Here is a 21,338-nt window from a genome sequence, read left to right on the forward strand (position 1 = left end):
TTTACCACAGTATCACCGACAGCTGTGACTATTGCACTGAAGTCTAGAATTTCTATTTGAAGACTTTTCCGGAAGAAAAGACGAAATTAATTATTTAAATTACATCAGAATCTTTACAATTGGTTGTGATTCAATCTGTTGTTGGCTCCAAATTTTCGACAAAATTTCTGCGTGGAATTATTCAGTTGCTGTTATTGGCTTTAGAGAAGCCTAAGCCTAAAACTATTTCGACATTGGAGTTATTGAATCCAATAGAGAGACTTGCTAATGTTAAAGTTAGAAAAGTTTTTACCATTTCTATTAGTCTTTCAGTCTTGCAAAACCATCCGTTTAACAACAACCAACCGTAGCAGATTGAAACTATAGAGCAATATAGCCATGTTATAGTGCTACAATTTTTTGGAATTAGAACTTTTCGGTTTATAAATTGAGTTAATACTAAATATCGAGCAAAAAAGTTTTATTCGGTAGAGTGATATTAATATTAGGGGATATCATTATTAATTTATTAGTAGTAAGGATATCAGTATTAATGTATTAGTAGTAAGGATTTCAATATTAATGTATCAGTAGTAAGGATATCAATATTAATGTTAAATATATTCGCCAACAACAATTTTTTTATCAATTATGAAAGCTATAAATCTGTTATGCACCTAGTTTGTAGCTGACTATCCTTCTTGAGCTCTGCTATGAACATTGTTAGAAATATTCTTGCTAACTAGTAGAGTTCTGCTTTTGTTTGTTTGTTTGTTTGTTTCGCCAGGTTTACATTTGTTTTGCAAAACCATCCGTTTAACAACAACCAACCGTAGCAGATTGAACCTATAGAGCAATATAGCCATGTTATAGTGCTACAATTTTTTGGAATTAGAACTTTTCGGTTTATAAATTGAGTTACTACTAAATATCGAGCAAAAAAGTTTTATTCGGTAGAGTGATATTAATATTAGGGGATATCATTATTAATTTATCAGTAGTAAGGATATCAATATTAATGTATTAGTAGTAAGGATTTCAATATTAATGTATCAGTAGTAAGGATATCAATATTAATGTTAAATATATTCGCCAACAACAATTTTTTTATCAATTATGAAAGCTATAAATCTGTTATGCACCTAGTTTGTAGCTGACTATCCTTCTTGAGCTCTGCTATGAACATTGTTAGAAATATTCTTGCTAACTAGTAGAGTTCTGCTTTTGTTTGTTTGTTTGTTTGTTTCGCCAGGTTTACATTTGTTCATCAATTGATGAGAACTGTTTAAAATGTTTAGCTTGTTTTTGTATTGGAGTGAAAGTCATATATAGCCAAAAAGTGCCTTGCAGAATAAATGTCCACTCATGGAGTTTTATTCCAGAACATTCTTTATGAAGTAAACTGATGCGCGTTACTATTACAATGTAATATAGATTTTGTTACGCGTTACTGACCAGCCACTCAGATTGAAGAGTAGTTACTGAGCGCGAGGAAATCAATGCATTTTGTTTCAAGCTACTGTTTGTTACGCCACCTATGTAGCTTTTACTCCATGCTTTTGTTTTTGTTACGAGCTACTGCATTTTGAAGACCGTATGTGTTTGTTACAATCTAGTGCAATCCAAGCATAGTTTACTCAATATGACTGCTCTAAATGAGACAGGAAATGATAGATTTTGAGGGAATATAGAGTAGTGAAAAACAGGGGTTCCAGTTACCAGTACAATTTGGCTCATTTCTCCGAATGCGGCTAGCATGAGGGGGATGAGACAAATTGGGCTGGTGGCTAGGACCCCTGTTTTTTCCACTACTCACTTTCAAAAATGTATACCGAAGTTGAGGGGTCGACCTATGAGAAGACCATAGTCGTACGATACTGCGTATAGAAAGTTGACCAATATTGCGTAAAAAAGACTGTGGGTCGGCCTTACTGGTCGGTGTCTACAGTTTGTCCATCAATATTGGTCAGGGTTAATCATGGATTGACCCATGTTTATCATGGTCCACCATGTGTCCGCTGATAAGTGCATTGGTCGATCATGTGTCAACCGAAATGTCAGTTGACAACAGGAAAGATTGTATTTGTAATTCGTATGGATCTATTGTACATTGGGGTGGTCATTGAACCCGACCCTGTGACATGAATTTAGCGTTAATGATTATTTTTTTCATTCCTGATATTTTGAGGCAATTAGTGATTTTTTGGTATCTTTGATCGCTTAAAAGAGCATGTTTACAGCGCCTGTGAAACAATGCACCTCTGATTTGGTGATAACAAACGGGACGTATCAATAACTTGGCGCTAACCATGCTAGCTATGAAAATACCGTGAGTTGTCCTATGAAAAGATATATGGTCCACTATTTTAAATTTTTGAACTTTTGGCAAAAAATTTTGCCATGCTTTGCTTTGCAAAAGTCTCTGCATCTGCTTTTCAAAAGTGCCTATTATCCATCAATCAAATTTTGATTAAAAACCATCAATTGAAAAACACACCCGGTAGATTGTCGCCATTGATGCCCATAACCCCGATTGGAACTGAAAGAACAGAAAAAATGAAAAAAACTGGTCGATGTAAAACTGCGAACTATTTTGATTTTTATTTGTTAGAACTACTCTTCTTACAAAATGGGAGGATACAGGGGTAGTTTTAATAACAATAGGCACTAGAGATGGTAACTAAGACGTATAAGAACTAATTTCAAACAAAAACAATTTGCAATCAAAATATTACCTGAGACACTATTGACATGAAGTTTTTTTAACGGTTTTTGTATTTTTTCATGTTAATAGTGTCTCAGGTAATATTTGGATTGCAAATTGTCTTTGTTTGTATTCGTGAACTCTTTATTTTGTTAATATCAATTTCATTTTGTTTTAGCTGAAGAGAATAGGCTAAGTTTGAAATACTTTTGCTTAATTTCTTTATTTGTAGTTTTTTTGCCTAATTTTCCCTTTTTTCTAACTTTAGAATACTTTGACATAATGAATTGTTTAATCAGGGTTTGTGCTAGTGTTAGTATTAAAAAGTGAAAACAATTAAAGGCTTGATATAAGTGAATCATATCACTTAAACTCATGCAATTAGGTATTTTTGTGTTTTCGCCGTTTTAGAAGCTTTTTTAACGGTTTTTGTACTCATTCTAAAACGGCGAAAACACAAAAATACCTCCAAATTGCATATAAAAAGTATATGATGGAGATGATAAAAAACTCCAAAACACACAGTCACCATGTTAAAATGGTATAGAAAAAACCACTTTTACCGAAAATATAAAGTAAAAAATCAACTTGGAAAAAGGCGCATTTGATCAAAAAATTCACTCTTAGCGAAAATTTTTTTCAGTTTTTTTTTTGCTGTTTCGAATGCTGGTATGAACAAAAGCACCACTCTTTCTTCTCTACGCTCTCCATTTATGTTCAAAATTTCAAAATCAAAATTTTTGCACGTGCGGCACTGACTTGTACATCCTGTTTAAGCACAAATGTACCGATTGAAAAAAGATCTCCATAACTCCTTTTCGAGTTTTAAAAATAGGAGTGCAATAATAGCCTGTTGAGAAGATGGGGGTGGCTATTAAAAAGTTGAAAAATCAAAAATAAATTTGTGTCGACCACAATATCGTATGAAAAGAACGTGGCTCGACCTAAAAAATATTTTGGTCTACTTTAGTAGTGTGCTCGACCATATATTTCAGGTAAGGAAATTACCCACAATCTCGACTTTATTGCTCTTTTCATGTGGTCGACCTCTTGACTAGAGTATAAATCCAGGCACTTCTGGTTGGTTTTATTTTAAAAATCTCAGTTGAGCAAAAAATAGGATTGAGGTGATATATTTGACTTCAATTACCGATTATAGATACACAAATGCCACTAATCTAAACAAATACGATTGATTGATGCAATGGATCATACCTACATGTATGTCAGATCTATTTGCTTGACAAGTTTGAGCTTGTAGCACTACTGCACTGTATAGTTGAGCTACCATTCGAAACCACGTTCCCATTACTACTCGAATTTTTGTGCTGGATTGGAATTTCTACAATCCGCGAGGATTCACAATTGCTATTTTCGTCAATGACCGAGTTCAGACATGACGATCCAGCTGATAGGGAGTCTAAGGCGTGGAGTATTACTTCGTCATCGATTCGTTTGGCAATGTCGAAGGCGGTTTCATTCGTTGACAGGTTTCTACAAAGGGGGTCAGCACCGTGACGCAGCAGAAGAGATAATGATTTGTGATTCCTGTTGGAACAGGCAACGTGTAGAGGGTGGTTCCCGTGTACGTCTGGCTGAGAGAAGTCAGCGCCGGCCTCTGCAAACGTCTCCAAGAGCTGAAACTCCCACCAGTAACATCTGTACACCTTTGGGGAGAAGGGCTCAGATTTGATGATACCTTATCAGATATCTTGTAATCACCTTAAGATGGTAATGTGATGCATCTAGGATGCGTAAAACAATCGGATACAGTAGAGCCTGATTTTGTTCGTTCTTTGATATTTACAATAATAGCAACCATTTTTCAGTTCAACCAGCTAATTTTATGATGGCATACTGAAAAATTTGACACGAGCCCACGGATTTTGACACCATCCAAAACGAAACCAAATTGAACGCAACCCGACCCCACACCATAGATAATCAGGCAACTACAACTGATTAATTTTTCATTTCTTATATCTGATGTTTTAATTGAACCCATCATTTTGTTTGCCCAATCAAATTTAAGCATTCGACTTACTATAATTCTGACTTTTTATCATTCGGCTCTGCGCCAATTCGGCTCTAATTCCTGGCTCCCACATTCTAATTTCTACCAATGATATTCTGGTTACCTTCCACATTAATTGTTATTCTAGACATCAACTCATTGTGAATCTCATAGATGTTGTGAATCACTGGATTCTTTTTCCGTAATTCGCCTCAAGTCGTACCTTATTTAGGGTAATGATGGTCCATGTAGAATTAAGTTGTTGTGCGGCAATGATCTAAAATCGGTAAAAAGAAGATTACCTGTATGTCGTCATAGTAAGCGGCAATGCTGATCTCAGAACTGACTCTGGCACTCTCAGTGTATGGCAAATGGGCACCAGCCTGGACCAGAACCCTCACTATGTCTTTATTTTTAGCCCTGACTGCACATGTGAGAGGAGTATCTCCGTTCATGTCCTTCGCGTGAACACTAGCACCATTCTCAACCAGGAACCGAGCACATGCTAAAAAAAGTCACAAAACTTTCTAAGCCAAGCAATAAAATCACAGTCAATGGATACAGTCGAATAGAGTCGGACTGAATTTTATTGAACGGCGGATCCTTGAAATTTGCGCGGTTATCATGTGAGCGGAGTTGATTTGGGGGGGGGCAAGCGATGGAGGGTAAGCATGGGAGGGGTAAGCACCAGTTGGAGGAGGGTGGACAGGGGGGAGGAGGTGGGTTGACTTACGGGTTCAAGTTTTAAAGATTATGAACCGCCCTTCGCACCATGAAATTGTCTCTTCAAAACAGTTATGGTGAATCGTGGTCTGAGAGACTGGAGAGGCATAAGGCTCTAATAGAACTTAATGCCCTCTGGGCGTTACCTATTTATTGCGGTTTCGAGGACAAAACGTCAAATAGGTCAGACGAAAATCGATCAAGCGAAAAATTGGGGTCTTTCCCATTATAGCCCCCCCCCCAGTTTAGTGGTCAGATAACCTAGAGCCCCCCCCCCCCTCAATCATGGTAAATATACCATAATGGGGGGCTATAATTTCATGGGGGGCTATAATGGGAAAGACCCAAAAATTGTACAGAAAAGACCACAGGACTAACATAATTGCAAGAAACTTCGTTTGAGAGCAATTAATAACCTTTTATCTTATAAAAATTTGATACCGCAATCTTGTTTGAACTCACGCTGATAAGAGGCGAAAAAGAATTAAAATATAAACTTTTTCAAGCACAAAGACTAAATATAAAAAACGCCAAAACGCTTATGGTACCCCAAAAGACAGAACTAGACCTATTAGAAGCATAAATCCTTCTAGCACAGTAAAAATTTCTATGCAATGATGGACTGCACTTCAGCGACTAGACCCCTCTAAATACAAAAAATAAGGCAAAGAATTGGACCTCGACGTTTTCAGTTTATTAGGTAAACTGAACAGTATGTGAAGTAAAGTTGAATTTACTGGAGACCATAATACAAAAGATGATCAATCATATAACAAGGTCATCCAGAAAGTTGCCTGACGAGCTTTTCAGCTCACAAGCAGGCCACCTTGGCAACGCTAAAAGGAAAGGAAAAACAGTTTATAGGTGGACTAGTTGAAGATCAGGTCGTGTAAGTCTTTGTTGTCAAAAACATAGATTCGAAAGAAATTGGCAAAAAATGTTTTGAAAGTACTATCATCCATAGCATATATGTGGTTCTCCTTCGCATAGTTATAAGCAAGAACTAGACTTCTGGATAGTGAAAACTTCATTACTCTACAGTGCCATGTAACAGAAGGGAGAATGCCTCTACTTTTACTCCGTAGATGACTCCTATTGTCAATTTTCTCAATATTCAATAAATCGAGAGGGCTAACTTTTCTGATTTGGCAGAATAATTCTTTGAACAAGAATTTCAAGTAAAGATCGAAAACAGTTTCAATTTGGACTTCAATTAATTTTTCTGAGATGGAATCAAATTTTCGCTTGAAAAATATTGCCCTTAATATTCTCTTTTGTAACTTAAATATTTCATTCAAATGATTTTTTGTAGTACTACCATATATTACAATACCATATTGTATGACTGATATTGCGTAGGAATTGTAAAAACACAAGAGCTGTTTCTTGGAAAAGAGATTGCGAGCTTTGTATATAATTCCACAGAATGTAGCAAGTTTAGTGCATATTCGTTTTATGTGGTCTGTGAAACTCAATTTATTATCAATTATGATGCCCAAATACTTTCCGACTAATTTCTGCGAAGAAGAACCACCCAGTGCGTTGTAGTGTGCGATACGATTTTTTCCAAAAATCATCGTATAACATTTGCTGTTGTTAACAGTTAATGCGTTTTCCGAAAACCATTCGTTTGCCCTTTCGATGTCATCTGAAAGTTTCTGATTCGAGTTCAGCGGACCAGAGATGTAAATAATGGTCTCATCTGCAAATAGCACAATCTCACTCTCACGTATAACTTCTGTTAAGCAATTTATATACAGAAGAAAAAGCAAAGGCCCTAAGACTGAGCCCCGTGGGACGCCACAAGTCAAGTTCAATTCTGACAACCTGTTTTTACCATTTTGTACTAATTGGATTCTGTTCGTCAAATAGTCTTTGAGTAGGTTGTGGAAAATGCCAAGAAATCCCAATCTGTCAATTTTTTTGAGCAATACCTCGTGATTCAGAGTATCGAAAGCTTTTTTCAAATCACAAAACATGCTTGAGTGTTTTGATTTTTATCACAATTATTTCTAAGGTATTCCGTAAATTTGATGAGAGCGTGTATGCAGGAAATTTTGGGCGGAAATCCGAATTGACGATTCGATATAACATTGAACTTTTTACAAAATGACCACATTCGTATGAAGAGTAGTTTCTCGAATACTTTACTCATTGAACTCAACAGACTTATAGGTCGGTAGTTACTGGGATCTTCACGACTGCCGTCTTTGTGCAAAGGTAAAACGCATGCCTTTTTGAAATTATCAGGAAAGATACCCTTGTTCAGGCAATTGTTGAAAATTTCAGTCAAAACCGGGGCAATGACTGTAATTGAAATTTTCAAAATTATGTTACTTATACCATCATGACCAACCGAGGAGGAGTTTTTCAAGTTTACGACAGCGCTGACTACCTGATCTGTAGTGAATTCGGGAAGAAATATGGTGTGTTCTACAAGTTTTGTTTTACAAATAAAATTGTTTATATTGTAATTCTCGGCTAATTTTGATCCAATGGTTGCGAAGAAAGCATTAAATTGCTCAACGTCTAACTCAATTTCATTTTTCTTTTCATCTTTACAGAAGTGATTATATGCATCAAATACACTTTTTGCTTTACCCTTGAAGTTTGCATATTTATCATAGAAATCTCTTTTTGAGTTTCGAATAGACTTTGTAAGTCTATTTTTTGCTTTCCGAAGTTCATTCAGATTTTCAATAGTAGGAGATTTCAGGTACACTGATCTTGCTTCATCTCTTAATCTTATGTTCTCCTTGACATCTCTGTTGACCCAGTTTTTTTAAATTTCCGATTCTTAGTAATCTGTGCAAAGCTGGTCAAGGACTTCAATAAATTCAATAGTAATGAAAACAATCTGGTCATTAGGATGTTGAAATGAACTTACTTTTTTCAATTTTTGCTGGAGTACAAACAAATACTTGTAAATCGTTTCTGCTTTTTGCAGTGCGATCAGATTCCTGGTAAAAAATTCTGTATCACGATCATGTTTGCGAAATATTATGTTTGCGAAATATTATTTTTGTGTCAATTAGAAGAGAATAATGATCTGATATGTTGCTCTCCAAGGTGTGAACTTCGGAATCCATAGTTGTGAACATATGATCAATACACGAAGCAGAAGTTGGTGTTACACGTGTAGGAGCATTGTTCCTAATGTGCAGGCCAAAAGATTTCATATACTCAAGGTGGGATGAGGAGGTTCTATTTTTCAAAACATCAACGTTGAATTTGCCGCACACTATAGCACTCAATTTTGAGGAAACAAGGTTCTCAATCACCAAGTCAAATTTCTCCTGGAAAACATCATAATTCATCGAGGGTGGTCGGTAAACAACTGAAAGTCTCAAAGTTCTTTGGCTCTGGATGTCAATGGTGAGTATTTCAAGTTCGGTTTCATACTTTACTATCTTGTACTCCAGGCTGTCATGAACAAATATTGCGCAGCCACCACCGCGTTGGCTTTTCCGTGTCCTCGAAATAATTGGTCTATAGTTCGGAAGTTTATATAAAGATAGACAGTCAGTGTCTGAGAGCCACGTCTCACAGAGACATAGAGCAATAGGCTGGTTTTCAAAACTTGCCAAAAAGGCTGCTAGTTGATCATGATGGCTTCTTATTGATTGGATATTCAAAAAAAGAACAAAACCAGTCTCCAAATTGTCCACAAACCTTTCCTTTGAAACCTTACCGAAATCAATTGTACTCATGAAAAGTAGTAGGATTAAAAAATTAGTTCCTGTTGTCCAGCAACGCTGCATGTCGTCTGAATCGCTTCCGTTAAGTTGTGGGGTATTTTTCTCTGTGGCCAATTACTCAAAAGCCCTTTGATGAAGAGTCCAGCATTTGTTCGTCGTCACCCATCATGCCTTTCAACTGATCTAGAACAGAAGCATCATGCACAGGACTCTCGGAAATCACACGTTTAACTCCCTTTGGAGTTGCTTGTGGTGCCATAGAATATTGCTGCCGAAGTCCAAATGGTGGTAGTTTGAAATTAGGTATCACGCTTGTCTTAAGAGGGTTTTTGGAAATCGTCTTGTTTCTCTCAATAATCAATCCTTTGGCAGCTAGTTCGTCAACATCTTTTTTACTCGCAATAGTATGAAGTTGGACGTTATTATCAAATTTGAGCAGAACTTGAGGCTTAGAATTTTTGGATAAAACTCTGAAACCTTGATCCTTCGCATACTCATAGAGTTCTTTATCTACCTTAGTTAACCGTTCGTCCATAAAAACAGAATTTTGATTAAAGGGATTCAAAAAATTTCGCAGCAATTTTTTCCTTCCCCAAATTCTTGTTTTCAAATCAAAATTATTGAACTTAGCTATAATGGGTGGAGGTCGAGAATGGTCTTTGATCTGCGCCAGTTCGTGACATCCAACCAGATCCTTCACTGCCATGTTGATCCCCAACACTCGATTGACAAAGTAAATAACATCATCGGTAACTGTTTTGTTCGAAACAAGAGGTAAATTTCTGAATATGATACAATCTTTTGATTGGTGACGTTCAATTTCATTAGTTTTTTGTTTCAAGTACTGGACTTCGTTCTGTAAGTCAATGATTTGATCTTTCTTCTTCTCAAAATCTACACAGATTTTGCGAAATAAGTCTTTTACGGCAGGCGAAATACCGTCATCAAGTGTGTTCAAAATAGTTTCATAGTCCATGTTTAAACAAAACGTGAATTCGAATTCAGTTCAATGCAATAGTGCGCTGAGCAAGCGACCGTTTTCTAGCTAGACATTTCTCTCTATTTAATAAGTTTATCACAACAATTAGGCTAAAATTAGTATAACATACACTAAACAAAAAACCATAAATCGATGGCGGGCCAATAAATTTATTAAAGTCAAATTTAGAGATAAATACGAAGAGCTTAGAATGTAACAAACTGAATTGACATGAATTTCCTAAATCCAACCTTCTCAATTCTGTCAAAAAATTTCTAAAACAAACTAACAACTTTAGCAGGAAGCTAAGTACCGTGAGTGGGTCGAAAAAAGTTTTTCCACGAACACTGCGCTGCGAACAGATTTCGTACAGACAGAAAATATTTCAGTCATAATGATGTTTGTTTTTAAAAACGTTGCAAAACGCATCTTGATATTTTGTGGTATCAAACAAAGTCCAATGAAGGAAAAAAATTCACAAAACAAGAAACAAATCACAGCCAGTTGTGATTTAACTCAATTTAACAAATTTAACAAAATAGTGAGTTGAGTAATAAGTGACCACACGAATATTCATGCAAACAAACATATGAGACATATGAGACATATATTGTGACATCCGGACTAATGGATGCTACAAGCTTTTTGAGTATAAAAAAATTTACATGTAGCATTTCTTTAAAGCGTAAACGATTCCAACTAAATTTTGAGCATGGAGTACGCCAGATCTTATGAAAATGCAAACAAAACCGAAACATAGCTGGCATATAGCCAGAAAATAGCCGGAATAGCTTCGTAGATCTGCAGTCTCAAAAAAAAACAGTAAAAATCAGACCAAAAAAATTCGTCTTTTCATTGAAGTCTGATATTTTATATTTTGATTAAAAATATGTATAAGTTTTCGCTGCCTCTATCAGCTGCTCTCTAATAACCTTCATTTAGAGTGACACACACCCATTTGGCCTTATCTCTTTGAATTAAAGTAAATAAAAGTCAATTTCAAAGTGAGGAAGTCATTTTTGTGAAGGAGGTAAGTCAAGTGTGACCAAAAATTTAATCACGCAAATGAACAAAAAACTCGCTCCACTAAGAGCAGAAAAAGACGTCACACGTGCACTTCAGTTGAAATTGCATGAATTAATGAACAAAAAGCAGATTTGAAGTGGTTGTGACGTCATATGGTCGTAACAAAAATCGCGACGACGAAATAAAAAACATAGCAGGACAAGTCCTGACGTACAATTCAAAAAATTTTCACAGACTAAACAGAAAACTAGACTTACAACGGACTATGAATGGATTGGGAAAACCATTTAGAAAAAAATCCGATCCAAAAAAACGAAAAAACAGTAAAAATCAAAGTGAAATTGCCGCATGTGAACAAAAAACCTCTAGCGAGAAAGCGAATTTATGTTCATACACCGTTTTCTCACTCTACTCTAAATTTAGAGCGAAAAAATTTTACGCCGCAAAGCCACTCGCTTTTTCGCTCCATTTCCTGTTTCGGCGTGACCAAAATCACTACTCCAATTTGACTTCAAAAATCATGAAAATGTGTGAACAGATCTTAAAAAAAAGACAGTGCCCCAATACAATTCAGGTTCTTTGAATTTTAAAAGAAACCAAGAGAAGGCCAATAATAGCCCCAGCTATCGCTGTGCGGCTATTAAAAACAAAATTTGAGTTAATTGGAAAGAAAACAGAAAATGAAGACTTGCATTTCTTCTAAGTTCAATTTGCTTCCGCCAACTGTGAAACATAGTAGTTTGTTAGCGATACTATTGAGGAAAGACGATTCAAATAAAAATTTTCGGTTTCTGGCTAGTATCTTCTAAACAGCTCGGCAACCCTATTTTTTAAATCTGAGAGCTCTAAACGATTTAATACTAAAGTGCAAAAATACAGTAAAAAGTTTCTTTGCATTCGAGTTGGTTGATACTGCGATCAGCTTATTCGCTTTTTGCATTTCCCACGAACTTTTACAACCAAAATCGTGCTCTCAACACAGTCTATTTGAAAATTTGACCCTCGAATATTGGGTTTTGAGATATTTACAAACAACTTACAATGATTAAAATTGGCGGGAAAATGCTAAATGGAGAAAATCTTTTCCTATCCGCTACCCTACCGCCTGACAAAATTTTGGTCCTACTAGCTTTGGAAATAAGTGAATTAATGAAACAATCGATGACAAAAAAGCCATCATACAGAAAATAGGGGCTTAGCTCGACTTCGATTCGTCGCTCTTAAATCAAAACTGTAAAACCCCGTTTTCTTGAACCATCTAAATTTGAAGAATTTAATGCAACAATGAATTCTATTTTGAGACATTTTTCAACGAAACTTCTTTAGTTGCCTCGTAAAAGATATCAGTTGGTCAAAATTTACTAAACAAAAGCCAAGCTCGCATTATTTTCGAAGGGTTAGAACATCAGAAAAATTGTTAGCAAAGTTCTTACGATTAGAACTGTATGCTATACTGCCATCATACGAGAGCAGAAAACCAACAGTGAGAGTATGGGTGTGCATTTCCAAATAACTAACGTTCATTAGATGAAGAACATGCCACATGCAGAGGTGTCCTTCGGTCGTAATCACCACAAGATATGCTCCTCCTGCCTTCATTACTCGCCAGCAGTGTCTTCAGTGTCTCCCCTCCATCCTTGTTAGCTGCAGCCGCACACAACAGACTCGGCATGATGGCATTGTTCAGCTCTACTAACTCTGGCGCAGAGGTCAATTGAAGGGCACATGCCAGTTTGTTCAAGAAACCCTGACAATTACAAAACACATTACTAATTCATCGCTTATACAAAGTTAAGAAGTCAGCGATTCGAGACATTCAATTACCTCCACAATTTTAATAATATTTAATTAATTCTATTTTGGCTAAAGTCTGAACCCGAGTATTAAAGCTCCAAGACTGCTCCAGAAATTCGGAAACAAAATCTCTACAGAAATTGATACTTGATTGGAACTATTTTTGATTCGTCTTAACATTTATAAATGTTTGAGAACTCATCTTTTACAGTAGCAGCATGGTCCGTTACGACACATTCCCAATACGCAAAACACGTTTATGGGGTTAATTACTGATTAGAATAGATATGACTATCCAAAATGCCCTCATAAAAACTATACAAACGCAAAACTTACAAAACCAGGACATTCAAAACCAACAAACAAGCTAAATAACGTCACAAGTCGGATCTATTCTGTCCCCCCGTTTTTTACGCCCTCCAGTTACAAATTATATGTTGTTATATAGCACGTTACTATAGAAAAAAATGCCTGGGGGCGTAAAAAATATACACCCTCCCAGCACGTACGCTTGGGGGCGTAAAAATATAAGCCCACTTAGCGCGCGCGGGGGGGGGGGGGGGGGGCAAACAGAATAGATCCCACAAGTCAAACGCATTTCACCACATAAGAAGTCTGCGGTATAATTATTAATCGTTTCGTTAGTTTGATTCTATTGTAAATGCTTCAACACCATTTCAAATCGTATTCGACCTATTAGTAAATACAAACAATAACCCGTAACCAAGTTAATGTTCATGGTTAAATATGTATAAAGAGGAATAGTAGGTGGATAGGGTTGGGTTTGTTTTTTAAGCCTCAGCTCTCACCTTAACTTTGGCCGCACAATGGTCAGCTATGAACTTTACCAAAGGGGGCTGCTACAAACAATTCAAACACCATGATAACAACAGACAAAACAGTTCATATATTAAGAAGCCATTTACACGAAACGTGTAAAAGTGCTTTCTCTAGTGGAGACCAAAAATAATCACCATGCAATAATGAACAAAAATGAAGAGAATCTAGTGATAGTTAGCAGTAAACTTGCAAGATATAACATCGCCTATTGAGCAACTTGTGACGGTCCCCGAAGATCTCGCAAGAATATACCGGATTAATTTGTGATTTTTACTAAAGTCCTACTTTGTTAGATAAAGTTGGGACAAAATTGTTCACGTACTATAAGGGTTGCATACAATCTTTGCAAAAATGATATCAAATTTAAATGTTGAGTAGCTAAACTTCACAGCAGAATAATGGTTCACACCCCTAACAAGAACCTAATAGATATTTTTCAAAGTACCACTTCAACTTCACTTCAATTATCTTTATTCTCTCGCCCACGATTTAATATGAAAATGTTTTTATTATTTCAGAACTTGAAGAAAAATTGGACGTGGTCCATTTTTTCCATAGACCAATCTTTGGGTTTAAAGTGTGGCTTTCCCATTATAGCCCCCTTAAGCTATATTTACGGCAATTGAGGGATGGCTATACGGCATCTGACCACTAAGCTGGGCACTAAGGGGAAGACCCCAATATTTTCAATGTCCAAATATATGCTAAAGCTCAAGCAACAGCCGTGTGTTAAAGCAAGAAAAACGGTTACTCGAATGAATCAAGCTGTCAGTGGTATTTGGAAACTATGATAACGCAGTTTAAATCACAGATGAAACAGTAGCACAGCTTACTTTATTGCGCAAAGATATCTCTCCCCTTGCAACGTTTTCCACACTTAACTCGCCCCTCAAGTTAAGTTTCATCAGACGTCGTTTCTCCTCCATGGAGAGTTCATCTTTTGCGAGTACATAGCTCAGCTTAGTCAGTGCTGCCTCTGGGGTCATGTCGCCGCCAAAAATTACTCCCGAGGTCTTCAGGGCAACCCCAGCAGCGTAGTCTGAAGAAAACAATGAAGCTGTTAAAGGGAAAACACCCATAAGGCTGCACGGCAAGCTTACATAGAAAATTACGTAGTATTGGATAAAAAAACTGCTAAAACTACAGGTCCTATTACCCTTATATGATGTAGTTCCAACATCTTTGCTATAATTTATTTGTAAAAGAAACGACGATACAGGAAAACAGTAATGAAATGGTTTTCTACATAAGAAAAATAAAGGCATCGAACAGTTAAGAATTTATCATAACATTGTGTAAAATTAAAGGGGCTTACCTGTTTAAAGTGGAACTTCACCTTATATTAGTTAAAGCGAACTTAAAACTTTCTGCACAATTTTCAATGTAAAGTGTGGAGATTTAACATATAATATCACCTAGTTTTGGAACCCTCAGACATAGACGGCAGATTGCCGGAAAATAGTCGCAGTTGAAGCGCTTGATGCACATCGGGATTCAAACAGAAAACAAAAAAAAAGAAGACAGAAATTGACCAAATTTTTTCTGTTTTTTTTTCAATGTCAAAAAGTGTTCTAATTTGTAGTGCAGTTTGTTAGTTTCTAAAACTATACTTCCGCTTCTAAACTGAAAGCTAAAGAACTTAATACCAATGTAAGCTAGCAAACACTCTAATGAACTTGGATAACCTAATGCTCAATCAGTTAACGACAGAGTTTCATCGGTTTATCCCGTTTCTTTTGACCATTTGCTCTTTTGACTTTAACAGCATTCCCCAAATTGCGTAATTCAATGCTTGAAAGAATTTAAAATCCATTCAGTTGCAACAGTGAGTGCAGTAAGTCAGAAGTCAAGCGTGAAAATCGTGACTTCTGTAAAACGAAAAACGTGATCAAATGGTAAAGCCAATTAAAAAAAGGAGAGCGCCTAAATAATAGCCGTCGAGAGGCTGTCGGCGGTCAATTGAAATCTTATTCTTTCCAAAAATGTTCTTTTAGCTCTTTTAAATTCTCTATGTTGTAAGTTCAGACTATTACCAATTGGAATGGCTGGTGAGACAAATGAATTAGCTAAAAACATATGTTCTTTTTTTATATCAAACGTAAGTAATTTTAAACTGTTGCGTTGTGTTTTATTATTCACAGCCTTCGTTATATAGCAGTAACTCGTCAAAATGATGAGAGCTTTAAATCAAATTACCACAAAATTACGGTTAAAATTACTTATTACCACAACATTACGGTTAAAATGTTAGCAAAAGTAAAACTCTCCTCATCAGAGGGGATCTAGCCGAGCCTGACGAGGGAAGTCTGGAAACCGTTGCCACCCAAAAAGATCTCGGAGTCGTAATGTCTCGAAAACTCTCTTGGAGCGCAAACTGCCAACTTAGAACAACCAAAGCGTGGAAAGCCTTCTACACATTCAAACAAAATGTTTCGAACAGAACCTCAATGGAAACGAAACGGAACGCTTACATAGGATACGTGGTGCCCGTACTTACTTACGCCTCCCAAGTCTGGTACCCTTCGAAGACTGACATGAAATCAATCGAGAAGATACAGCAAAAGGCAACAAAGTGGATATGCGGTGGAAACGACGAATACCATCAAAGACTCGAAACACTGAAAATACTCCCACTCACCATGTACATGGAAATGCACGATGTCCTCGATCTCCTCTCAAACCTAGAAGGCAATTACTGCGTCCCCGAAGACAAACTGCCAAAGCGAAAAGAAAACGAAACAAGACAAAAGCAGGAATTTGAACTCCCCAAACACCGACTACATAAATCAGACGAAAACTTCTTCTTCAGAGCCGCAAAGCTATTCAACATCATCAGTAGGACAACGGAGAAGCCAATGACGAAGAAACTTCTGACAGAGATGTACCAAAACTATTTCCACAGAAGCTACAACGAACTCGACAGCTGCACTTGGAGACTTCTATGCAACTGTGGAATCTGCAATCCAATGAAAAAACTCGTGCCAAACGAAAACTGAAGGTTTCCACACCCGAGGGCTCCGACCCTAAAGACTCTCCTCCTCCTACTACTATTACTACTACTACTACTACTACTACTACTACTACTACTACTACTACTACTACTACTACTACTACTACTACTACTACTACTTATTGGGCAGGTTGCCGAAAAATAGTCGCTATTAACCCCACTGACCGGGATTAAAACAATAGAGAAGCCTTTGGGATTGAAACAATAGAGAAATTGACGAAGGTTATTTATTTTTTTTCTAAGGGTCTAAAAATGTTCAAATTCTTTCTGCAGTCCCATTGGATTCAATAAACATGGTTGCTTCTGGTTCTAAATTGGAGAACAGCAAGCTCAATACTAATACTAATTAGCAGTAAATCCTGAGGATCTTTGATAACCTTGATAACTCACTAATTCTTTGAACATGAGTCTTAGCACCCGGGCTTTATTTCTTCCTTTCATCTCCTTTGAATCCTCTTCGAGGCTTCAAACATTTTCGTATAATATTAGTATAACATTTGCGGAGCATTCTAAATCCTATTCAGTTCATACAGTGAAAGTTAAGTAAGAGGTCAAACGAAGTCTTGACTTGCGTTAAACAAAAACGCGATCAAAAAGTAGAGCAATTTTTTTTTCAAAAAGGAGGGCACCTAAGAAATAGTTGAGAGGCAGGCTGACGGAGGTTATTAACTACATAGAGGCGTGCTCTAGAAACATAGATGACGTAAAATATTTTAAGGAAATCTTGACAAACAAAATTTGCTCCTAAGTATTTTTTTATAAAACGCTGATGTCTTCTAATATCATTGAACACCTAGTGCTAACTATTAAAAAAATGATATTTTCTCAAATCATCAGGCACCTTATCGTACCACAAATTTAATACAGCCACGAGAGCCAAACACAGCAAAAAGAAGGAAAAACCTGAACGCAAACAAAAACATAACTGACTAACATTGGGCGTATTGATCTCAAACAACCAGCAAGCGCTCGGCTGCGTCAGTACCTAGCTACCGTTTAATGAGGCTAGCTTTAGCCTAAATGAAGGGTCGTGAGGAGAGCACAGCGGGGGGTTAATCGGGGGGCACAGTGGGGGAGGGCAACGGTGGGGTTCTTTGGAAGCACTGGGCCCTTACGGCCTGAACGATGTGCACGGGTGCGGATTAGGGGGAAAGGGTGAGTGACAGGGCTGATGTGGGTAGGGTGGGGGTCAGCTTCTAAATAACGCCCTTCAAAAAAAAACGCGATCAAAAAGTAAAACATATTTTTTAAAAAAAGAGAGCACCTAAGAAATAGTTGAGAGGCTGACGGTGGTTATTAACCACATAACGGCGTGCTCTAGGAACATAGATGACGTATCGGCGTGGTCTAGGAACATAGATGACGTATAAGATTTTCAGGAAAATCTGACAAGAAAAATTTGCTCCTCAGTAATTTTATAAAACGCTAATGTCTTCCAATATCATTGAACAGCTAGTCCTAACTATGAAATCATCAGGCACCATATCGTACCACAAATTTAATACAGCCACGAGAGCCAAAAACAGCAAAACGATGGAAAAACTTAACAAAAGAAAAACAACTGACTAACATCGGGCGTATCGCTCTCAAACGACCGGCAAGCGCTTGGCTGCGTCAGTACCTAGCCACGGTTAAGTGAGGCTAGCTTTAACTTAATTGAAGGGGCGTAAGTGAGCGCAGCAGGAAGGGGGTGCACCGGTGGGCTGATGGGGTGGCAACATTGGGGATTGGGGTGGGCAACAGTGGGGTGGGGGGTAAATCTCTAAAAACCGCCCTTCACACCATAAGTATAAGTCTCCAAAACAGTTTCTATGAATCGCATACTTGGATACCATTGAGCTAAAAGGCTCTAAGAGCACTTAATGCTCGTTAGGCGCAACCTGTTTCTCCCCATTTTGAGGACAAAAAGTCAAATGGTCAGATGGAAAATCGGTCAAGCAAAAATTCGCATTAAAAAAGACCGACAGAACTAATATAATTGCTACAAGCTTCGATTGAGAGCAATTAAATATCTAACGCTTAAAAATAAGTGCAAATAATTTCTTCAGAACCAAAAAACTAAATGAAACAAAAATTTAAAAAGGCAAAAAAATCATGACTTATTTGTTTAAATAAGTAGCCAAACGATACAGAAAACCAAACACTGCTCGGAAAAAGTAAACAAACTTCCCGCCTTAATTTTGAAAAGCTCTCGAGCAAATCTTCAGAAACAAAACGACTGCCATACATCTACCTAATGTGACAAGAATGTGAGGACCATGAGAGAGAGACTGATTGATTTAGAATCAAACACAAATGGGGGAAATTTGGCTCATAACCAGCCGCTCAACGAAACCAATCGCCCTATTAAATATTTTTCATAGTTGACTCTAAAAGCAAAGAGACTACAAGATCTACTCGGCAAAAAAAACTTTTGGAATTAGCGAAATAAAGACCTGACCTTCGGCTCGTAAAATCAATGAAAATTCCTATTAGCCATAGCTGCGCTGCAATAAAAAAAACTGAGCAGAAGACGTAACAGACTACCGTAGTACTCATTGCAGGGTTGGGTTTATAGTGAAGCAAAGCACAGCTAGGACAACCTCTGAGCGCAAAGATGGGGGGTAAATTGGGTGGACGTATTGTAGAAATGGTGGAGCGGACTGTCTAAGATTGCCTTTTAAACCATAAATATCTGCTTTTTCAAGCATTCTTTATCACACCTTCGCTTAACCGAACCATTAGAACTTAGTTAGGCTTTAAGAGAGGTGCCCAGAGACTTAATGCCCTAGTCGTTTTCCAGTTCATCGCCACATTGAAGACAGGAAGTCAACGTAAATCGCTCAATCTAGCGAGAGAATGTTTTAGCTAAAAAATCAACACGGTCATGCAAAAAATTTTGCATGAAACAAAAAGACACATGTTTACAATAATTGCTTCAAACTTCGTTCGGTAGTATTCAATAAGAAACAGAATATTACTTATATACATATTGTTAAACAGAAGCCGACTAACGTCGGACGAATTGCTCTCGAACGACAGTCGGGGTTATTTAATTCAGGGTGTTGCAGCCTAATTAATCTTCAATGGGTGGACAGTGGACAAAAGCTCAAAAATGGTCCAGCAAAAATTTTGCATAAAAGACACGCGCTTACATTAATTGGTTCAAACTTCGTTCGAGAGCAATTAAAAGTCGATTCAAAAAATTTTTCAAAATGGCTAAAAATGAAACATTAACGGTTACCTATGTTTGTTCAATTAAATTCAAGGTTCAATCCCAAGAAAGCGCGCATTAAAATAGTTCTCAAGAAGTCAACCCTAAAAATTACGCTTTTGATTTTGGGTTCAAAATCTAATCCACTGAAACATACTGAAAAAAACATAGCAGGACAGGTCCTGACCTACAATTCAAAGAATTTTCATTGACTAAACAAAAAAACTAGACCTTGATTGAAAAATTCAAAGCAAAAACACCGCATGTGAACAAAAAACCACTAGCGAGAAAGCGAATTTTTGTTCAAACACCGTTTTCTCATTCTACTTCAAAATTTGAGTAAAAATATTTTACGCCGCAAACCACTCGCTTTTTCGCTCCACTTCCTGTTTCGGCGTGACCAAAATCACTACTCTAATTTGACTTTAAATCATGAAAATGTGAGAACAGATCATAAAAAAGACAGCGACTCAATACAATTCGAATTCTATGAATTGTAACAAGAAACAGTGAGCTTATTCGCCGCGTGAAATAGTTCTTTTTAACTAACCTGGTGATACACCCCCTTTGAAGCACTGAGTACAATTGATAATCATCACTCCACTCTCAGTTGCTTTTTTGAACGCCTTCAGAATATCTTCTCTCGAATCGGGTCCATTGCCACTTCCAAACGTCTGCAACACCACCCCCCTCACTGGAGGTCTAAGGAAGTTCTCGATCAACGCTGCCGTCATACCCGGGTAGAATCGGAGGATAGTCACATTGGGCTCCATTTTGTCCTGAATTGTAAACTCCTCTGAAATAGACGATAAACTTTCCTATTTAGAATATCAAATTGGCATATTAATCTTGCTCTCCTAAACAAAGAAGCATAAGCAAAATATTTTGAAGTCACGAAGTATACAGCAAAGCGTTACTTTAATCGGGTCAGGGCCACACTGGGCGTAGTCAAATGGAAGACATTCCCTATAAAACGCAATTTTCTATTAAAATTATCAAAATACTTTTCTTCAATTTTAAATTCAGCGCCGCCTTTAAATTTTTCTGAATCAAGAATAGTGCACGAACGCCTCCTTTAGAAATTATGAGGCCTTAAACAGCACAATTACATGTGCACCCGTGGGGTTCTGCCCTCAAGGCTGGGGGGAGAGAAAGGATACAATTCTACAAAGGGCTAAAAATGTGAAAACTGACTGAGTTCCGGATCCCTGTATATGATGTCCCATCTGATGTTGACATACATGTCTATGTCTGCGAGTGGCTGCATGTTGGGGGAGTGGAAGGCGTGGTAGGAGCTACAGTCCACTTTGCACACTCTGTTGCCTCTGTTAATACAAAACAATTATGAACACACTCAATAGAGAATAAAGTCATTATA

General features: G+C 37.2%; 2 protein-coding genes across 5 annotated transcripts in view; both read right to left on the reverse strand.

Moving 5' to 3' along the window:
- Nucleotides 1-10,193, reverse strand: part of LOC142339158 (transitional endoplasmic reticulum ATPase-like) — a 622,037-nt gene extending 611,844 nt beyond the window's left edge. The window contains exon 1 of the mRNA XM_075388943.1: nt 10,177-10,193. The gene's annotated coding sequence lies outside the window, so the exon portion shown is untranslated. The remainder of the gene's footprint in view (nt 1-10,176) is intronic.
- Nucleotides 3,803-21,338, reverse strand: part of LOC142339159 (L-asparaginase-like) — a 32,221-nt gene continuing 14,685 nt past the window's right edge. For 3 of the 4 annotated variants that reach the window (XM_075388945.1, XM_075388946.1, XM_075388944.1), the window contains 7 exons: nt 21,155-21,285; nt 20,511-20,756; nt 14,591-14,796; nt 13,727-13,777; nt 12,642-12,870; nt 5,000-5,202; nt 3,803-4,320 (listed from right to left, as the gene is read on the reverse strand). In XM_075388945.1, the coding sequence (XP_075245060.1) occupies nt 3,916-4,320; nt 5,000-5,202; nt 12,642-12,870; nt 13,727-13,777; nt 14,591-14,796; nt 20,511-20,756; nt 21,155-21,285 (1,471 nt within the window). In that variant the 3' untranslated portion in view covers nt 3,803-3,915. The remainder of the gene's footprint in view (nt 4,321-4,999; nt 5,203-12,641; nt 12,871-13,726; nt 13,778-14,590; nt 14,797-20,510; nt 20,757-21,154; nt 21,286-21,338) is intronic. The other variant, XM_075388947.1, reaches the window with a different exon arrangement.

The sequence above is a fragment of the Convolutriloba macropyga genome, chromosome 5 (assembly GCF_964194025.1).
Source record: "Convolutriloba macropyga chromosome 5, txConMacr16.3, whole genome shotgun sequence".
NCBI classification, from domain to species: Eukaryota; Metazoa; Xenacoelomorpha; order Acoela; family Convolutidae; genus Convolutriloba; species Convolutriloba macropyga.